The sequence below is a fragment of the Catharus ustulatus genome, chromosome 8, assembly GCF_009819885.2.
Source record: "Catharus ustulatus isolate bCatUst1 chromosome 8, bCatUst1.pri.v2, whole genome shotgun sequence".
NCBI lineage: Eukaryota > Metazoa > Chordata > Aves > Passeriformes > Turdidae > Catharus > Catharus ustulatus.
In genome coordinates this window covers 18,847,604-18,864,382 of record NC_046228.1, presented here as the reverse complement: position 1 = coordinate 18,864,382, position 16,779 = coordinate 18,847,604, and the positions used below count along the sequence as shown (strand labels likewise).

Here is a 16,779-nt window from a genome sequence, read left to right as displayed (position 1 = left end):
CCTACCCAGCCTGGCACAGCTACCCCAGCCCTGCACACCTACCCCAGCATGGCACACCTACCCGGCATGGCACAGGGACCCAGCATGGCACACCTACCCCAGCTCTATACAGCTACCCCAGCCCTGCACACCTACCCCAGCTCTGCACACCTACCCAGCATGGCACACCTACCCAGCATGGCACACCTACCCAGCCCTGCACACCTACCCCAGCCCTGCACACCTACCCAGCCCTGCACACCTACCCAGCCCTGCACACCTACCCCAGCATGGCACACCTACCCAGCCCTGCACACCTACCCAGCCCTGCACACCTACCCCAGCATGGCACACCTACCCAGCCCTGCACACCTACCCCAGCCCTGCACACCTACCCGGCATGGCACACCTACCCCAGCATGGCACACCTACCCAGCCCTGCACACCTACCCCAGCCCTGCACACCTACCCAGCCCTGCACACCTACCCCAGCCCTGCACACCTACCCAGCCCTGCACACCTACCCAGCCCTGCACACCTACCCCAGCATGGCACACCTACCCAGCCCTGCACACCTACCCCAGCCCTGCACACCTACCCAGCCCTGCACACCTACCCCAGCATGGCACACCTACCCAGCATGGCACACCTACCCCAGCCCTGCACACCTAGCCCAGCCCTGCACACCTACCCCAGCCCTGCACACCTACCCAGCATGGCACACCTACCCAGCCCTGCACACCTACCCCAGCCCTGCACACCTACCCCAGCCCTGCACACCTACCCAGCATGGCACACCTACACGGCATGGCACACCTACACGGCATGGCACACCTACCCCAGCCCTGCACACCTACCCAGCCCGGCACACCTACCCCAGCCTGGCACACCTAACCCAGCCCTGCACACCTACCCAGCCCGGCACACCTACCCAGCATGGCACACCTAACCCAGCCCTGCACACCTACCCAGCTCACTTCTGCTGCTTGGCCCCAGCACTGCTCCCTGAGCCCTGCCCCAAACCCCTTTCCTGGCACAGCAGCCCCTCACCCTGAATGCCATCCCTGCCTCAAGCTCCTTTCCTGGCACAGCAGCCCCTCACCCTATGCCATCCCTGCCACACTCCAGTCCTGCCATTCACCCTGCACTCAGCCCTCTCCATGTACCTGCCCTCTCTCTGAAACCAGCTCCACACCAGCATGATTTACACAGCCCTCCACAATCTTCTTTCCTCTTGATAACCTTCTACAGTTTCACAACTCTACACAGTGTCCAGAGCTCTTGGCTACACTGACAAAACACACCACGTACTGCAAATATCCCACTTTCTTCATCACCCAAAGTTACTCACTCTATCATATCACCAAAGAATCTTAAGCTTGGAAAAGACCTTTAAGGTCATCAAGTCCCCTTAAATTCATCATTAAACCATGTCCTTAAGTGCCATATCCACATGTTTTTTGAACACTCCTAGGGATGCTGACTCACACCATGCTGCACCCTCATTCTATACACCAAATGTCCAAATCTGTGTACAGCTCACACTTTCCTCAGGGCTAGACCCCTATATGTGCCCATGCTTTATTGCCTGTATGCCTTTTGAAACACACTGCTGTCTTTGCATTACTGTGTGTAACACCACATGCCAGCATGTCTGCACATCAGAACTGTACTTACACAACCAGCTCCCCACTTGCAGAAAGCCCTCTAACATCCCATTTCACACTCCCCACCCTGAGTACACCAAGCACCTGCTACCATTAGGATGCTGCCATTATGAACAGAGGAGCTGTCTGTGCTTCCTCCAGACTCCAACTTGCCAGAGAAATAAAGTCATAGCAGTGACACTGCACACTTGACACTTCGACACTAAGATCACAAACACTGTTCTACAGTATTTCATCAAGCAAATACTACATCCTGCCACCCCTGTTATCTCACTGATAATCTTCCTCTGTGCTGCTGGCAGCAGCAGCTGCATCATACTGTGATGAGAGGAGCTGGGCTGGGCTTTTGCACATCTCAGTGTCATTTCATCATTGCTATGAGCAAACCCAGCATTTCTTTGTGGTCAGGCACTTGGCGTAGCTGGTCTCTGGCTCTTGTGAATCTCTAGTGATGGATATACATAACAAGCTAAATTAAAACCACCTCAAGAGTGCTTCACTTGTGATACAGTTAGAGCTGAGGTTCTGGGCTGGATTAATTAAGTGTATGGTGGTAACTAATCAAATCATACTTTGGTAGCACTTTCAGTATGGCAGCACTCCGCCCACAGGTGAGGCAGCAATCTCCAAATACAGAGGAAGTGTGCAATTAAAGCCAGCAGCTGGAAGTTGTTGCTGGCTGTCCCTGTTTCTGTTCTGGCAAGTCCAGTTGCAAAGTGCCTTGTGCCCCTCAGACTGCTGAGCAACATCAGGGACATGCTTATGGATTCTGCTTCAGCTTCCCAAGACAGGCTGTAGCCTGTCTTATATTTTAACTTACATGTTGCGGCCACACAATGGGGACGACAGGGACAGCCTGTGCTGCCCTTGAAAGGATCCTGCTTTTCTGAAGACACTGGGCTATGTTCACCAGAAGAGTCAGGGAATGTCTCCTTTGTCTCTTCAGGTCAAGTAGAAACTCAAGAATTTTGTGTATTGTGACTTAGATTTCAAGGCTCTCCCACATTCAGGACTTCTTTTATATATAGACATAGAAAAGATTCAGAAGCACTCAGCATTAATTTCTAGCCTGCTGCTACTGATTAATTACAAACAGAAGTGCAAAACAGCCAACTGTTGCATGACCCACCTTTTGTTGCATGAGGTAGCTGCAGACTCCCAGCCGGAGATCAGACTTCTCCTGAGATTGAAGCAGCAAAGGATCCTTGCTGTGATCACTCCCGTGGACAGTGTTACCACATGGAAGTGCACCATTAACCCAGTAAGATCTTTCTTGCTTTCCCTTTCCTTTTATATAAGATTTTGAAGAACTCACAGTTCCATTTCATTTTTGCTCAAGAGCTGTTAGTCCTAATGTTTCTAAATTTAGGCTCACAGTCTTCATTGAAAGATATCCGAAACATATCAAGTGCTTCAGAAACAGAATTGTCGTAACTAAGGCCTCTTTCTAGATACCTTCATTTTCACTGCAAATATGGAACTGTTTGTGGTGTTCCAATATTGATCAGCAGATTTCCATGTTTATTTGCATTTCAGCTCTGATGCAGCATTTGAACACAATTCCATTCCCCTGAGTGATGAGTTCTGTTTTCACACGGTTTGAGGCTCTTCTGTGCAAAGATGTGACTGGGAGTCTCCCTATAGTGTTGTAACTCCTCTTACAAACTTAGTAAAAAATATGAGATAAGCTCAGTCCTGTACAGGAAAGTTGTAGGAATGCATTTGTTGTGCCTGACCAACCTTTTCACAGCTATGTCTCTTTCTAAGTCTGTTCTTGTAGCACTTCTCACTTTTATCATAAGGTCCACATTCAAAAGGTATCTACTGATAATTTTTATTTTTGGCATAGTTTCAAACACTGTCAAAATCCTGCCAGACAAAATGCAGGATACACAAAAACCAAACCCAGCCATTTTATCCAGAGAGTGTATTACTTCACTCATAAGGAGACGCACACTGTACTGTCACCACCAGCCCAGGCTTGTGTTGTCACCCCTAACCCTTTCCCTGGGGAAGCAGGGATTGTTCCCTGCACCACCTGTGCACAAACACCTGGCTCCTCTCTTGGAGAGGGTTTCACTAAGGCAGAAGGATCTGTGCAGCCACATGCAGGCAGATGGGAAACTGGGCCCTTAAAGCATGAGCAGCTGCTATTCCTGGTCTGGCTGTGTTAGCGTGGGGCAGGACAGCTGCCTGCAAGGGGCACACCTACTCTGCCAGATTTTGCTGGTCCTTACTCACAGCTCCCCTTCGCCTAAACATCCCTCAAATTTACTACATGGAAACTCAGAGCAGAAGTCAGCTGCTGTCCCTCTTTACCTTTGTGCAGTGCCAGTGAAAACCACGGCTGTTCTGTGAAGATGTCAGGTATCTTACAGCCCTCCCGAGGTTACAGGCAGTTGGGATAGGCAGATGGCCCTCCTGAAATATGTTAATAAGGACTGGGAATAGGGAGGAATGATACAATGCAGCAATTAACAAATGACAGAGGAGCCCCAGAGCCTACAGACATTTCCAAGCTACATAAACAATCTAAGGGGCATCAGCACAATAGCTGAGAACACACGGGTGCTAATTGTATATTACTTCACCAGAAGGGGGAGAAAAATCCCTTTGTGTTCCTAGAATTGCCTCTGTCGCACCTCAGTGCCCAGTAATGAACTCTAGAGTTGCAAAGCTCAGCGCAGCGTCCTTGCTCTGCCATCCACACAGTGGCAGAGCAATCTCTCACAACTCCCAACAGGGCTGCTACATCAACACTTAATATCTTTATACCTTTTCTGTAAGGGACCGTCCAGGTTGCAAGAGGCCGAGTCCCTCTATCTCCACGAGCTTCCTACCCTCTTCATGAGCCAGTGTTCCTTGGATGCTTCATCCCCGCTACCATGATTCTAGGACACCTCCCTCAGCCCTGAGGACCATGGGATCTGAAACTGCCTGACCTCATCACTTCCCCCTAAATGTGCACATCCTCTCCTTCCTCTGCAGATGCTGCTGTGCAGCTGTTTGAAAACTGCAAAATTAGAACAGCAGTGGGAGACTGAAAACTGCTGTTAATTCCTAAGCCCAAGTAGCAAAGGTAGAGTCCTGATAGAGGCTTGTGCATCATCAGGGAGGTCCAAACTAATTCTTGAAAGAATACCTCTAACTTCTACACTCCTTGATTTGGTCCAGGGCTGCAAGAAGGTTGCTCAGGGGAACGGTTTGATTTAATTTACATCTGATTTCTCTGGTGTACATCAACTACTTATATGTGACCATGAATTTAGCACAGTCCTGAAAGTAGTTTTGGGATAAAATAAACCATCAACTTGCTGGCATGAGGAAATATTGGTTTACATAATCCCATTATTAGAATCGGTTCCCTTTTAATATAGCACTGTCAAAGCAAGAAGGTAAACACGAGAGCAAAGTGAGTGGCAAGCCAGGCTCTAGAGAGACCTCGGGTAATCTGTAGGAGGGGACAGGGGTACTTGGTGAGTTATTTTGGGATGCTCACGAGTAAGGCAGGTATGATGTATGACACTCTCCAAGACAGCTGTGCTCTTGCAGCTGGATCAAGTCACCAGCCCAAGACATTTCCTGTCCCTTCCCAACCACAAGGATAACTGTTTCCCTTGACAAAGGAACCTGCTGTCCCAGCACCAGACCCTGCAGCTCTAACAGTGATGCATTCTCCTAAGCCTGCTTGGCCTGCCTTGTTTGCAGATGGCCTTTGAGACAGTGTCAGAACAACCCAGCACAGCAAGGCAGTGCCAGCAAAATGGACTGGGAGGTTTGTTATCGTGAAGTCTAAAAATATTAGGAATTGCAAGCCTGATTCCTTGAAGCTTCAGGATTTAATGAGCACGCCCTGAATGATCTTCCCCCCCTCTGCTCTGTACAGCCTTCTGCTGTTTTATTCAGTTATTTCAAACCCTCCTCTGACGTTAAAGCCTTTGAGACAACTTCATTTATCTCCCTAATACTCTCAAAGTCTACTCTCTATTTTCAGATTTCAGTTCCTCTGACACCATTCTTGCTTTTCCTAGATTGCACTTTAAAGTATATTCCTAAAGTTTGCCATCACTCGACCCTGCCTGTGCACTATAAAATTTCCAATTATTCTACCCCGTATAATGCACTGAATTTGCTCCCCATTTCCTTTCCAGGGTTCTTTTGATTTGCTTGGCTTTTTTTTTTTTTTTTTTTTTAAACACCCCTCCTCTGCCTCCTTTCTCCATCTAGCCAAGATGAGCTGAGTTTTCCTCTGTTCACTTCTTGTTCTATATTGAGATACTCTTGCCTGATTTTCTTATGTTATACATCCATCCCAAGGCAATGAAAAATCACCCTCTTCTGCTGTATTGTGGTACACAATACAATGCCAAAACGTCAGAGAGCATCCTACACATCAGACACTGGAGCCTAGAGGATTTACAGGAAAAACTGGGATCACAAGGGGACACTGACCTTTATTTGCAGCGTCACTTTTGGCTACCTCTATGGTCATTCCTATCAACCACACATTGTCTGCAATTTGACACATCCTAGCACAACCCTCACAGCCAGCCTGGCCCAGAGGAAAACGAGGAAGGGGGCAAGAGGAAGGAAATTTGGGTTGCACAGGCAGACTGAAAGGAAAAGAACAAGCACAGCATGAGATGGGTAACACGCTGAGGATAAGGAAATCTGAAATGGAGGGGTGGCTGACAGGAGACTGCTCCACAGGGTGGCCTGGGAGATGTCCAGTTCCTGCAGCAGTGCAGGGGGCTGAGCAGCAGCACAGGCACAAGCCTGGCTTTTGAGAGAGGACTTGGTTTTCAGAATCAGCAGCTGGAGTTGCATCTTCTGACACCTTTGTAGCCTCCACAGGGCACATGGACCTTGAAAAATGCTTCCCTTCTGCTTCCCAAGTGCCTCCTTCTGCCCTGCTCCAAGAGGCAAGTCATGCTGGTCCTGCCAGCCAGTTGCCAGTAACTACTCACCAGACAGCTCCAGCTCCTGGGGACCAGATGAAAAATCCTGTTCCTGCAGTCACAGCTGTGCCATATGCTGCTGAGCCAGTGCTGTTCTCTGCCTCAGAGATGGACACACTTCACACAGTGACAGCAATACTCTTTCAGATGAAAATAAGGTTTACAAGAGGAAGTAAGTTAATTTATAATTAACTCGACAAGCCTGAGCCCCAGACAAGGAACACTTTTTAACTGGCAGCCAGATGGCTTTGGGGGCTGTGTTCCTTAAACCATTCATCAGCTTTTCATCTCAGAGTCTGTCAGTCAAACAGCAGGCCCTGGAAATTATCCTACCATCTCTCCAGGAGGGTATTTTTGTATAGAGGTCTTGTTGGATTTCCAAACTTTATGTAAGTAGCATAATTTACTACAGCCAGACTTTCTTTACTAGGGGAATGTAGGACAGAAACTTTTGTTTTGCATGGAAGACACCTCTTCAGGGTTGCAGATTTAATATCTCTTTCCCTTCCTTATCTAAGAGAAAATGAAAAACGAATTACAACTTTAACAGAAATGAAAAGCTTTTCTTTGAGCCCCCTTGTGTCTGTTACAGACACAACTCTCCAGGTCTTTGCTCTTTGCTGTGTATGCCTTTGTAACAAGCTCTTTCACAGCAGTGAAGTTTCCTTGACCTACTGGTGCTAGAAACATATTCTAGTGAAACTGCTAAAAACTTACTCTTCTGTATACAGAATTAATATTCTTCCTAGAGGAAGATCATAGCAATGAGCATCTTCTACTCTGCACCTCTACACAGATTAATGCGAGAATGCTGACTTGAGACATGAAGCACTGGATGCCCCATGCAGTGTTGATTCCAGAAGGTCAGATTTTAAGGCCCATAGGAATCTTCTCTCCCCACCTCCTGCATGGCAGAAGGCAGAAAATTCTCCCCATGGTTCCTCCATTTGAGACCAAATCACCTGCATCAAAGGAGTTGCCCAATTATCCTGATGGTTATAATGTCTTGATCATTATGGGTCATTATATCATCAAATTGTCATGGGGTGCTACTCTGCATTGGTTGCTGCACTGAAGAGCCACCAAGTTCTGTGTTTTGATCATCATCTTACCACTGGAGAGCTCAATTTTTCTCTCCATGCTTTTTCATACAAAATGGATACTTATAATGGGTTTGTTTTTTTCTGTTTTTTTATAGAAACACTTTATTGCTGCAGTCAATAACCCCGTGTATCACACACAAATAACCAATTACAGTTTAAGAAACTAAAAATAACTCTGCAAGTGGTAATACTGAGAAAACGAACATACATGAAAGGATACAAAACTATACATTAAGTTACTAGAAATTTAATAACTAAAAAATTCTGCAGAAGTATGAAGTGTCTTGTATAAACGTTATACAACACATGCCAGTGTAAAGTTCTTCAACATTATACAATCACCTATCTACAAATGTTTTACCTAAATACAAGATTAGCTGCAATTTTTAAACAGTTATCTTCTATACAAAAACAAGTGCTTTCAGTACTTCATTGGAATATACAGACACCGCAATATCTCAAAACTAAAAAATAATCACAAAATAAAAGGTCCCACTTAGAAATTTTCTTTGCGTATCTAATACAACACTAAGGAAATCCAGCCAGCAATATCCTTGCTTTTGTATTTGCCCTGTTTCACCCTGTTTCATCTGAGAAGGACCCAACCCAGAGTCACTGACCTCCTCCCTTTTACTGCTGGCCAGCCTCCAGAGCAGACCACACCAGAAATCTGTATCTTAACACATGTCAGCTTTAGGAGAAATTTGGACCTGGTTCCCACTTTGCAATAGATACATACTCTGCCACACACAGGACAGAAGCAACCAGCTCCTGTGCATGGCCCATCCATGCATCACTTCAAAGGTTTCCTGTGAGTGGCAGGCCAAGCAGCCCTCTTCCTTACGGCACCACATGGGACTCGTGCTCTGATCAGTACAGAGGGTTGGCTTGGACAGAGTTACAACTTCTTCCCAGGAACTCCCAGGTGCAGCACAGAGGCCCAGTACTTCTCTAACCCCTTGCAGGCTCATTGAGTCTTCACTGAATGCCTCCTTGCTGAAGCAAAGCCAATCTCAATGACATTGAACCAGAGGGAGCCGTCCGAAGGTCTGGCCATCTCTTCAGAACACATTTTAAACACCACTCTCACTCCCAAAATACAGGTTTACAATTGAAAAAAGTCCTGAGAATTCACAGGAATTTAGTATCTCATCCTGCTCTTATGCAGGATCAACCTTCTGCAGCACACACCTGTATTTTTAACATAATGCATGTTCATGACCTGGCAGATTCATCAAATGTGACACAGCAGGGGAATTTCCTTGGCCCAGATGGTGTCTTTTTGGAGAGGAGTGCCATCAATAGAATGGGGTCAGTTGAATAGGGGCATTGGACATACCAGCAAAGGCTCTGGCAACCTAGGGAAGGGACTGTGGTAGATGACATCAAGCCTATGCTCCCTCCTACTTAAATTCTGGTCTCAGGAAAGTCCCAGGGTAACCCAAGCTAACTTTGGCCAAGGTACAAGGACCAGGCTTCTCTTTCAGTCATTTCAAAAGCTGCCAGAAGGAAGTACTGGAAAGCCTGATCTAACAGGGGGTGGTTGTTCCCCTTACTGACCCCTGAACAGAAAGGACAGAGCTCACCTGAGCTGGCATCAGTGCCTCACAGCTGGAAGCTGAAAAAAGTCAACAGTATCTTCTTGAGGAGAAAGAAGAAAAAAGCACCATTCAGCCTTCTCAAACATTCGATGGCACCACGCAGAAGTGGAGAACTGCATCTCCAGAAGCCCACCATTAACACCAAGCAAGAATCAGCATGAGAAGTGTAACCAGCATAAATGAAACCCCCTGACAGATGGATCTCTTCTGCAGCCTTTCCTGGTATGAGCATTCCTAAACAGTATAAAGAGTTTAAATCAACCTTAATTTTCATTCAGAAAAGACCTGCTGGGAGAAGGAACTGTTAGCAGCAACACTGGCTAAAACATTTTCATTCACAAATATCTTTCCTCAAGTGTTTTTGCTGGAGATGATTTTTCTTTACAAGTTAAGATACTCAGGGGGGCACAGCAAAAACCTTCAGTAACCTGAATACACTGAACACTACCTGGCACATTTCACATGCAGCTTCCAAAACACCAAATGAGCTTTCGCAATGTTTCACCTAGAATCATGTACAGCAGCGACTGAAGCAGAACCAGCACGTTACGGTTTGCTGTATCAGATGTCAGAACATTGCTCACACAGAGCCTCTCAGGTGTGAGCTGGAGAACAGCCAGGTTTCATAGCAGGACTTGTCCATCTTCATTTCACCCAGTGGCCGCAGACGGGATGAGAGCGCGCACAGCAGTGCTCAGCAGCTGATCCTGTGCATCTTGCAGCTGTAATGTGAGCATCTCGCAGACAGGCAGGCCTCGTGCACTTGGGCATTTCAGGAGAACATCGTGAAGGTGTGCAAGACCTGATACTTAACCCACCTGAGTTTATCTAGTGAATCTTTCACAGAACAGAAGAGAAAACAGAACGAGACACTGTATTATCAGGGCTCTCGCAATAGAAGAGGATCACCCACAGCAGAGTTCAGGAAAGGTCTTGAGTAATTGCACTTTAAATTATGGCAGGCACAGGCAACAAACTCTGCATGTGTATGGTCACAAAGACTGCCCCGATACTAGCAGGGTATGCAGGGTTTGTCTGCCTGAATCACTTAAGCATGGGACATCCTGACAGATAGTACAGTACACAAATCCATGCCAGTGCAGTGTTACCAGGACTGCCCAGAGGTCTGCATGTTTTAACATGTCTCAAGAACAAGGTACCACGTTGTTCATGAAGATCACAGACAGTAAGCTTCAAGCATGAAGTGACAGAGGCACAGGTGCTTTTCCTCTAACAGCTTCTAGAAACCACTGGGATGAGTGTTCTCTTACCAGAGTCCCTTCTCTGCCTTCCATTAAAATATTGATTTAGAAATAAATTAATGTTACATTTTAAGGAGAAAATCCCTGATCTCTTACTGTTATATTTTAAGAAGTCTTAAAGCAGCTGCTTTTTCTATGAAAAGAATGTACCCAAAGTTGACTTCAAAAATACTAAGTGAAACTTGAACTAGAGCTCAGAATTTAGTTCACTATTTCAACAAGTAAACAGAAATTTTTACCTGAGAAGTCCAGGCAACTCCTACTAAAACCAGCCATATTATCATTGACTTTACAGAGATTTAGACAGGGCTCAGGTAGGGAAAGTCAGCTTTCAAATGCAGAGGCCTCATGTGCTGACTTTCGTGGGGCTTCGTTTCTGCTCCAGTCACACTGAGACTTTGGTTAAATGAGGGCTTAAAGCTGGACAGTGGTGCAGTGAGACAGACTGGACAAACAAATCAACTGCAGACACACCCCAGGCTTTGGGCAACTGTCTAAAGCCTTCCAAACAGATTTTAAAGCTGTCCCTCTCTTTGCATGAAAGCTGACTGATTAAAAAGCCAGTCCCAAATTCAAAAGCACAGATACTATTCTCTGATCACACAGTGCATCACACGAAGCAGGTATTTTTAAATTTATCCACTTAATGTGATATTGACTTCCTAGACTTGCATGTCAGCATCTCCTCTGACAACATCAAATTTTTGGGTAATTCACATATGACACAGCACTAAAGAAAGAAAACCAGTTTCGGCTGTATTGACTAAGTTTCCTTTTTTCTGTAACAGCTCACATTTTTATCAATACAGCAACAAACCCTTTACCAATAGTTTGGAATGAAGTTACATCAGGTATATATGTGCAGGTATGTTGATGGTCTAACCTGTTGGGAAAAAAAGAATCAAAACCAATCCCCAAAACAGAGCACTGAAACTACTGAAAACAAGCATTGTATACATCCACTACTCCTCATACACAAGCCACAAGTGCAATATCCTTTGAAGAAAATTGCCCCTCAAAGGAAACCCAAAGAAGCAGAGTTTTTTAGTGTTATGTTTAGTGAGATAATGTGGGCATATGTGGGAAATCACAGGCTGAAATTTAAAAAAATTTTTTGTAAGGCAAGAGGTTTATGTTCCAGAAGAATAGATGGGGTAAAGAATGAAGAAATGTTTCAAATATGACACATTCTTTCAAGTTTCATTCTCATTTGACATACATATCACAAAATAAAGATTTTTAAAAGTGCTATATGCTTTGTAAGTCTCATCGCAATACATAAAGCAGAATTTTACACCTGCTGCCGAAGACACAATGTTAGTGGCAGTATTAGTGGTAGATTAGTCTCTCTCTCATTTCTCTCACAGTCTGGGACAACCTCCTTCATCACACAGAAAGAACAGACCAACCAACCAACCCCACACTACACATCCTCCAGAATCACTGAAGAGTCATGCTCTAAAGTAACACTCTCCATGAAGTTGATGACAGCTCACTAGCGGCTTCCTTGATACCAAACCCAAGGCTCATTCTACCCAATATCCTGTGGCTCTTTGATCAGCCAGTATGAGACACAAAATGTTGAGAGGTATGCAACTGCGATGACATTGACAGATATGCCTAAAGGATTTTTAAAAATTCCAACAAAAATACAAACGTAAAAAATTCATCCGCCAGCCCCCAGCTGTTTGCTGATTTTAAAAAGGTAGAGCAGTTTGCAGTAAACAATGATATTCAAATCTTCAAGGACATACAGAAACACCCCTTACACCTAGCAATCAGACATGAAGGATTTCTGCAGCACAGTCTTCTGGCTCTGTGTAATGTGAAGAGTTTGTGTCTGAATGGTGAACCCCAAACATTTCTTTACTTTCAAAGTTTGGCTCCATTAGTGCAGGTTTTTCAAAAATATTCTTTTTGCTAGTTTCTGGACAGTTTTGTACATATATTACTCGGTTATAAGCTTTAAGTCTCTTCCACAGCTGTACGTACACCTTGCATTGTACATACATGAACAGAAGTCCTCCAGTGAAACCAATAGCCACAACTACCAGCTTAGTCCAAAATGGCCACTCTAGAATACCTGAAAGAAAGAAAAGAAAAATAACGAAATTCACCTCACTGCCAGTCAAACAGCAGGCCCTGGAAATTATCCTACCATCTCCCCAGGAGGGTATTTTTGTATAGAGGGCTTGTGGGGTTTCCAAACTTTGTGTAAGTAGCTTAATTTACTACAGTCAGACTTTCTTTAGCTGGACTAAACTGGATTTTTCAAAAACGTACTGCAAGGAAACTGCTACAGAGTTTGGGTCATGCAAACTATTATTATTTTGCAATTTTTCCTGTCTGGCTTTTTTTTCCCCTCTTCCAGTCAAACACACAGACTTCTGCTTCACATATCACATTCTTCCCCACCAGAGGAAAAAAACAAACATCTGTTTTTCTGTGTCTGAGCCTTGATGCACTACAATCACAGAGTCAAGGCAACCACCCGTAATATGCTTAGGGCCTTTTACACCTGTTTTTAAACAAAGACTGGATCAAATTATGAAAGGGATTCTATGGCATAGTTTTCTCTTCATAGCAGAGACTCAACTCAGTGACCCAACAAGTCTGTTCCACTCTGTGATCTCACAGTACATGGAGACATAAAGGAAAGATTGTTACCATAGAACTTGGCATGTTGGTTATGCAGATCAGGGAAATTTTATCAGCATCAGACCCAGTAACTTGTATTGAACTATAGCATCTCTTCTGATACAAAACTGCAAGTGCTGGAGATGCTGAAGTATTCCAAACTTACCCTCTGTCCTTAAAAATTAACACCATCACTTTGCCTAAATTTGTCTAATTTGAACATTTAGACAGTGGATCATGTTATATTTCTATCAACCAACTTTAAATTAAAAATTATTCCTTTTATACATATTCCGCTTCCATAGGTCCTGTATTCATCCAGACTCTTTAAAGTAAGTGCCATCACAAGGTAGATATGAAGCTATGCTGAATCACCCATTATCAGGTTTTTCTAAAATTGTATCTTTCCAACTCTTCAAAGTTTTAACCAAGATACAGGCTGGTTATTTGGAAATGCATGGTAGTGTGGGAGGAATGAAAATACTTTAGTCTCAAAATACAAAGGACATTGCAGCCCTGCTACTGATGAAATCCCACCGGTGACTCATATCTGACCCTCTCATTCAAAGGTGAGCTGTCTGATGCTGTCTGTAGGCACTGACAGCACATGCTTGCCCCTGTGTGGACATGAATACATACCCACACACATTTCCTGCATTGCCCAGCACTTCCTGGATTTAGAATCCAAATGAAAGGAGCAAAGAAAGCACTACAATATGTACCAAATAGTCACATAATTTCTCCTAGTTATGCTCATCTAATATATTTATTGGTTAAAATAACTTGAAAAGGATAAATCTTTGAAAACATATCCTTTTCATTATCATATGGAAACCTTACACTTTTGAAAGGCCAATAATGTTCACTGTTCATGGAAAAAAAGGGGTTGGATGGAACAGAAACTAAGAGATTTCATTGAAAGCAGCTTCCTGACTGAAGTTGTGAACAATCCAACTATAGCCTAAATGAGAAATTAGAGGATAACTTTTTAATTTCAAGTGATTCTGCTCTGAAGAGACTGTAACAGCTCTGTGGATTTACATGTTTATTAATACTCAACTACCTCCACAAAGGACACTTTTCAATCACCAGCAAAACATTTTCCACCTGCAAGTTGGCATGCAGGGCTCTGTAAGCAAGGACAGCTTGCCTTTTAACAGCTTCCATCCATTCTACCCCCACCTTCAGGCTCAGCTGCCTGAGGAAGTTTTGTGACAGCTGCAAATCTGCAGCCCAGCATACCTGAGTAAACACATTTCAGCTTGGTACGTTTACTGCTGACATACTAAAGAAAACCTATTCAAGAAGTTAATGTACCTGTGCACTGGGGTGGCAGCCCTTGATAAGATTGCAGTGCATCTTATCTTAGTTGTGCAAATTGGAGTCCTAATATTCAACTTCTATTTCTTCTGCTTCAAGTGCAGTCACTCATGAAAGTTCTTCCAGCCTAACATGGCTCTCACTGATGACTAACCCACGCCACAGACGACTGGGCAGAAAGAAAACCCTGTTGATTTACCTCAAAGATTTGCATTTAGGTTCCTCTTACTTCTTCTCTTTTTTAAAGCTGTTCCAGTTTTGCCCAGTTTAAAGGTAGTCATGGAGGCAAACAAATGCTTACATCCTTATCTGCAAATTTAGACCTAAATTTGCTGAGGCAGTGCAACTTTGTGCCTGGCTACAGTGGATTAGCTCTCATAGCCATGCATTTCACAAGTGCAAACTAAATTGACCTGAAATAGGTTTTAAAAGTACCCACAGATTAATTCACTGGTTAGTTTACTGATTTAACTAAATAATTTTAGAACTGTGCTTTTAAACCAACCCAACACCAAGGTAAAGCTGACTAGTTGAAGTTTAACACACTTATGTTTCACATCCTCTCGGCAATCAGGATAAATAATTATTCCAAGAGAATAAGTGGGAAGATAAACAAGTAACATACCGGTAGTTTGTCCCTGTTTAATCTCTTCAGCAGTCCTGTCTATGAGGACATAGAGAGACCACACAACACAGGTGATGGCAATGATGTGGAATGTTACAGAGCACATGATCTTCCTCCTCTCACTGGCTGTCATCTGCAGCTTCTCCCACTGGCAAGAAACCAGGAACCAGAGCAAGAGATTAGGAGTTTATTGTAGTTACTAGAGAGTATGAAAAGAGAACATTGATAAGAACAAAAGCCAGGCAGAGACCAGTTTCCTCCTAACACGGATTTTAAAAGTCAGATGGCATCACTGCTTTGGGCACTGCAGGTGTGTGGTGGCTGGCAGCTCACCCTGCTGTCACAGGGTGACAGTGCTGGTGCCAGAGGGGACTGGAGTGCTCAGCTCCCACCCTGAGCCTCAGCACAATGTCAGCACACGCTGTTTACCCACACAGGGGCAGCTCCAGCACACAGGGACACAAGCAGAGCTGCTCCTTGCTGGGTTCCCCACTCCAGCAGATACCCACAGCTGCAGCTGAGCATCATGAGTGGGAGTGGGTACCCTTGCTCAGAGAGGCATTCAACAGAACAGTGGAAGTGGCACGATTCCCCTGAGCAGGGTGTGTAAAGACACTTCATGGTGAGCTCTCAGAGTCCCATGGCTGTTCAGCTCTCACCACCTGCCTCTGGAGGTTTCATTCCATCTATACATATATTTAACACCACTTATAGCAGTAACACTCACACTTTATTTTCAGTGTTTCAAGTGTACCTAAATACATATGCCCTAAGAATATAGAGCAGAATGGGGGTGACAGCTTTTCTGAGAGGATGCAGAAAATTAAATCCCCGGATCTGCATCTATCAATGATGCTTATATAGCCCAAAACAAAACTACAAGACCAGGCCAACATACTTTCAGAAAGATACAACGAAACTAGACAATAATTATAGATGCTTCTAATAAACCAGACATACCTGGGACCCCCAGAAGCTGTGTTTTAAATTTCTTTTCTGTACTTTCACCTATGTATATGATGAAAGTTGTTGTATTTGGGACACACATCCCTCAGCATATCTGCTTGGAAGAGAGTTATGACAGCTCTTCTCACGCCTTCACATAATACATGCTGGAACATACAAACATCTCATGCATAAAAAGGTGCATTTGATGTCTCATAGGATAATTTGTAGAAAAAGAGGACTTCAAAAAGAAGGCATAATGTGGCAGTGAGGATGATCTGAATGATATGACTGAAATCATCCATTATGTTGAATCATTGCTTCCACTGCCACAAAAACTAAAATGATTGAAACATGACACAGAGACTTTGTGATCCTCTCTGTGCTGCCAACAGACACATATCTTTGTCCAACACAAGCCACATTTCCAGTTATGTGGACATCAAACCTCATCATGGCACAAGAATTGAGTACTTCCAGGAATGGCATGCTAGACTCATTGTACTAGAAAGCTGTATTTTTTTCAATCATTTTAGAAAAAGATTGGACAGAACATTCCCTATGCATGTTGTATTTTAAATAGAAAACTGCTTTTGCTTCTATACAAAGGTGGTGCCTTTTGATAGAAGCACAAATTAATCAAATAATTTTGCCAAAAAGCAACCATGTTAAATCTACTTGC

General features: G+C 44.2%; 1 protein-coding gene across 3 annotated transcripts in view; it reads right to left on the bottom strand.

The window, feature by feature from the left end:
* Positions 1-12,269: 12,269 nt before the first annotated feature.
* Positions 12,270-16,779, bottom strand: part of MARCHF8 (membrane associated ring-CH-type finger 8) — an 85,098-nt gene continuing 80,588 nt past the window's right edge. For all 3 annotated transcript variants that reach the window (XM_033066271.2, XM_033066274.2, XM_033066272.2), the window contains 2 exons: positions 15,153-15,300; positions 12,270-12,653 (listed from right to left, as the gene is read on the bottom strand). In XM_033066271.2, coding sequence (XP_032922162.1) covers positions 12,349-12,653; positions 15,153-15,300 — 453 coding nt within the window. In that variant the 3' untranslated portion in view covers positions 12,270-12,348. The remainder of the gene's footprint in view (positions 12,654-15,152; positions 15,301-16,779) is intronic.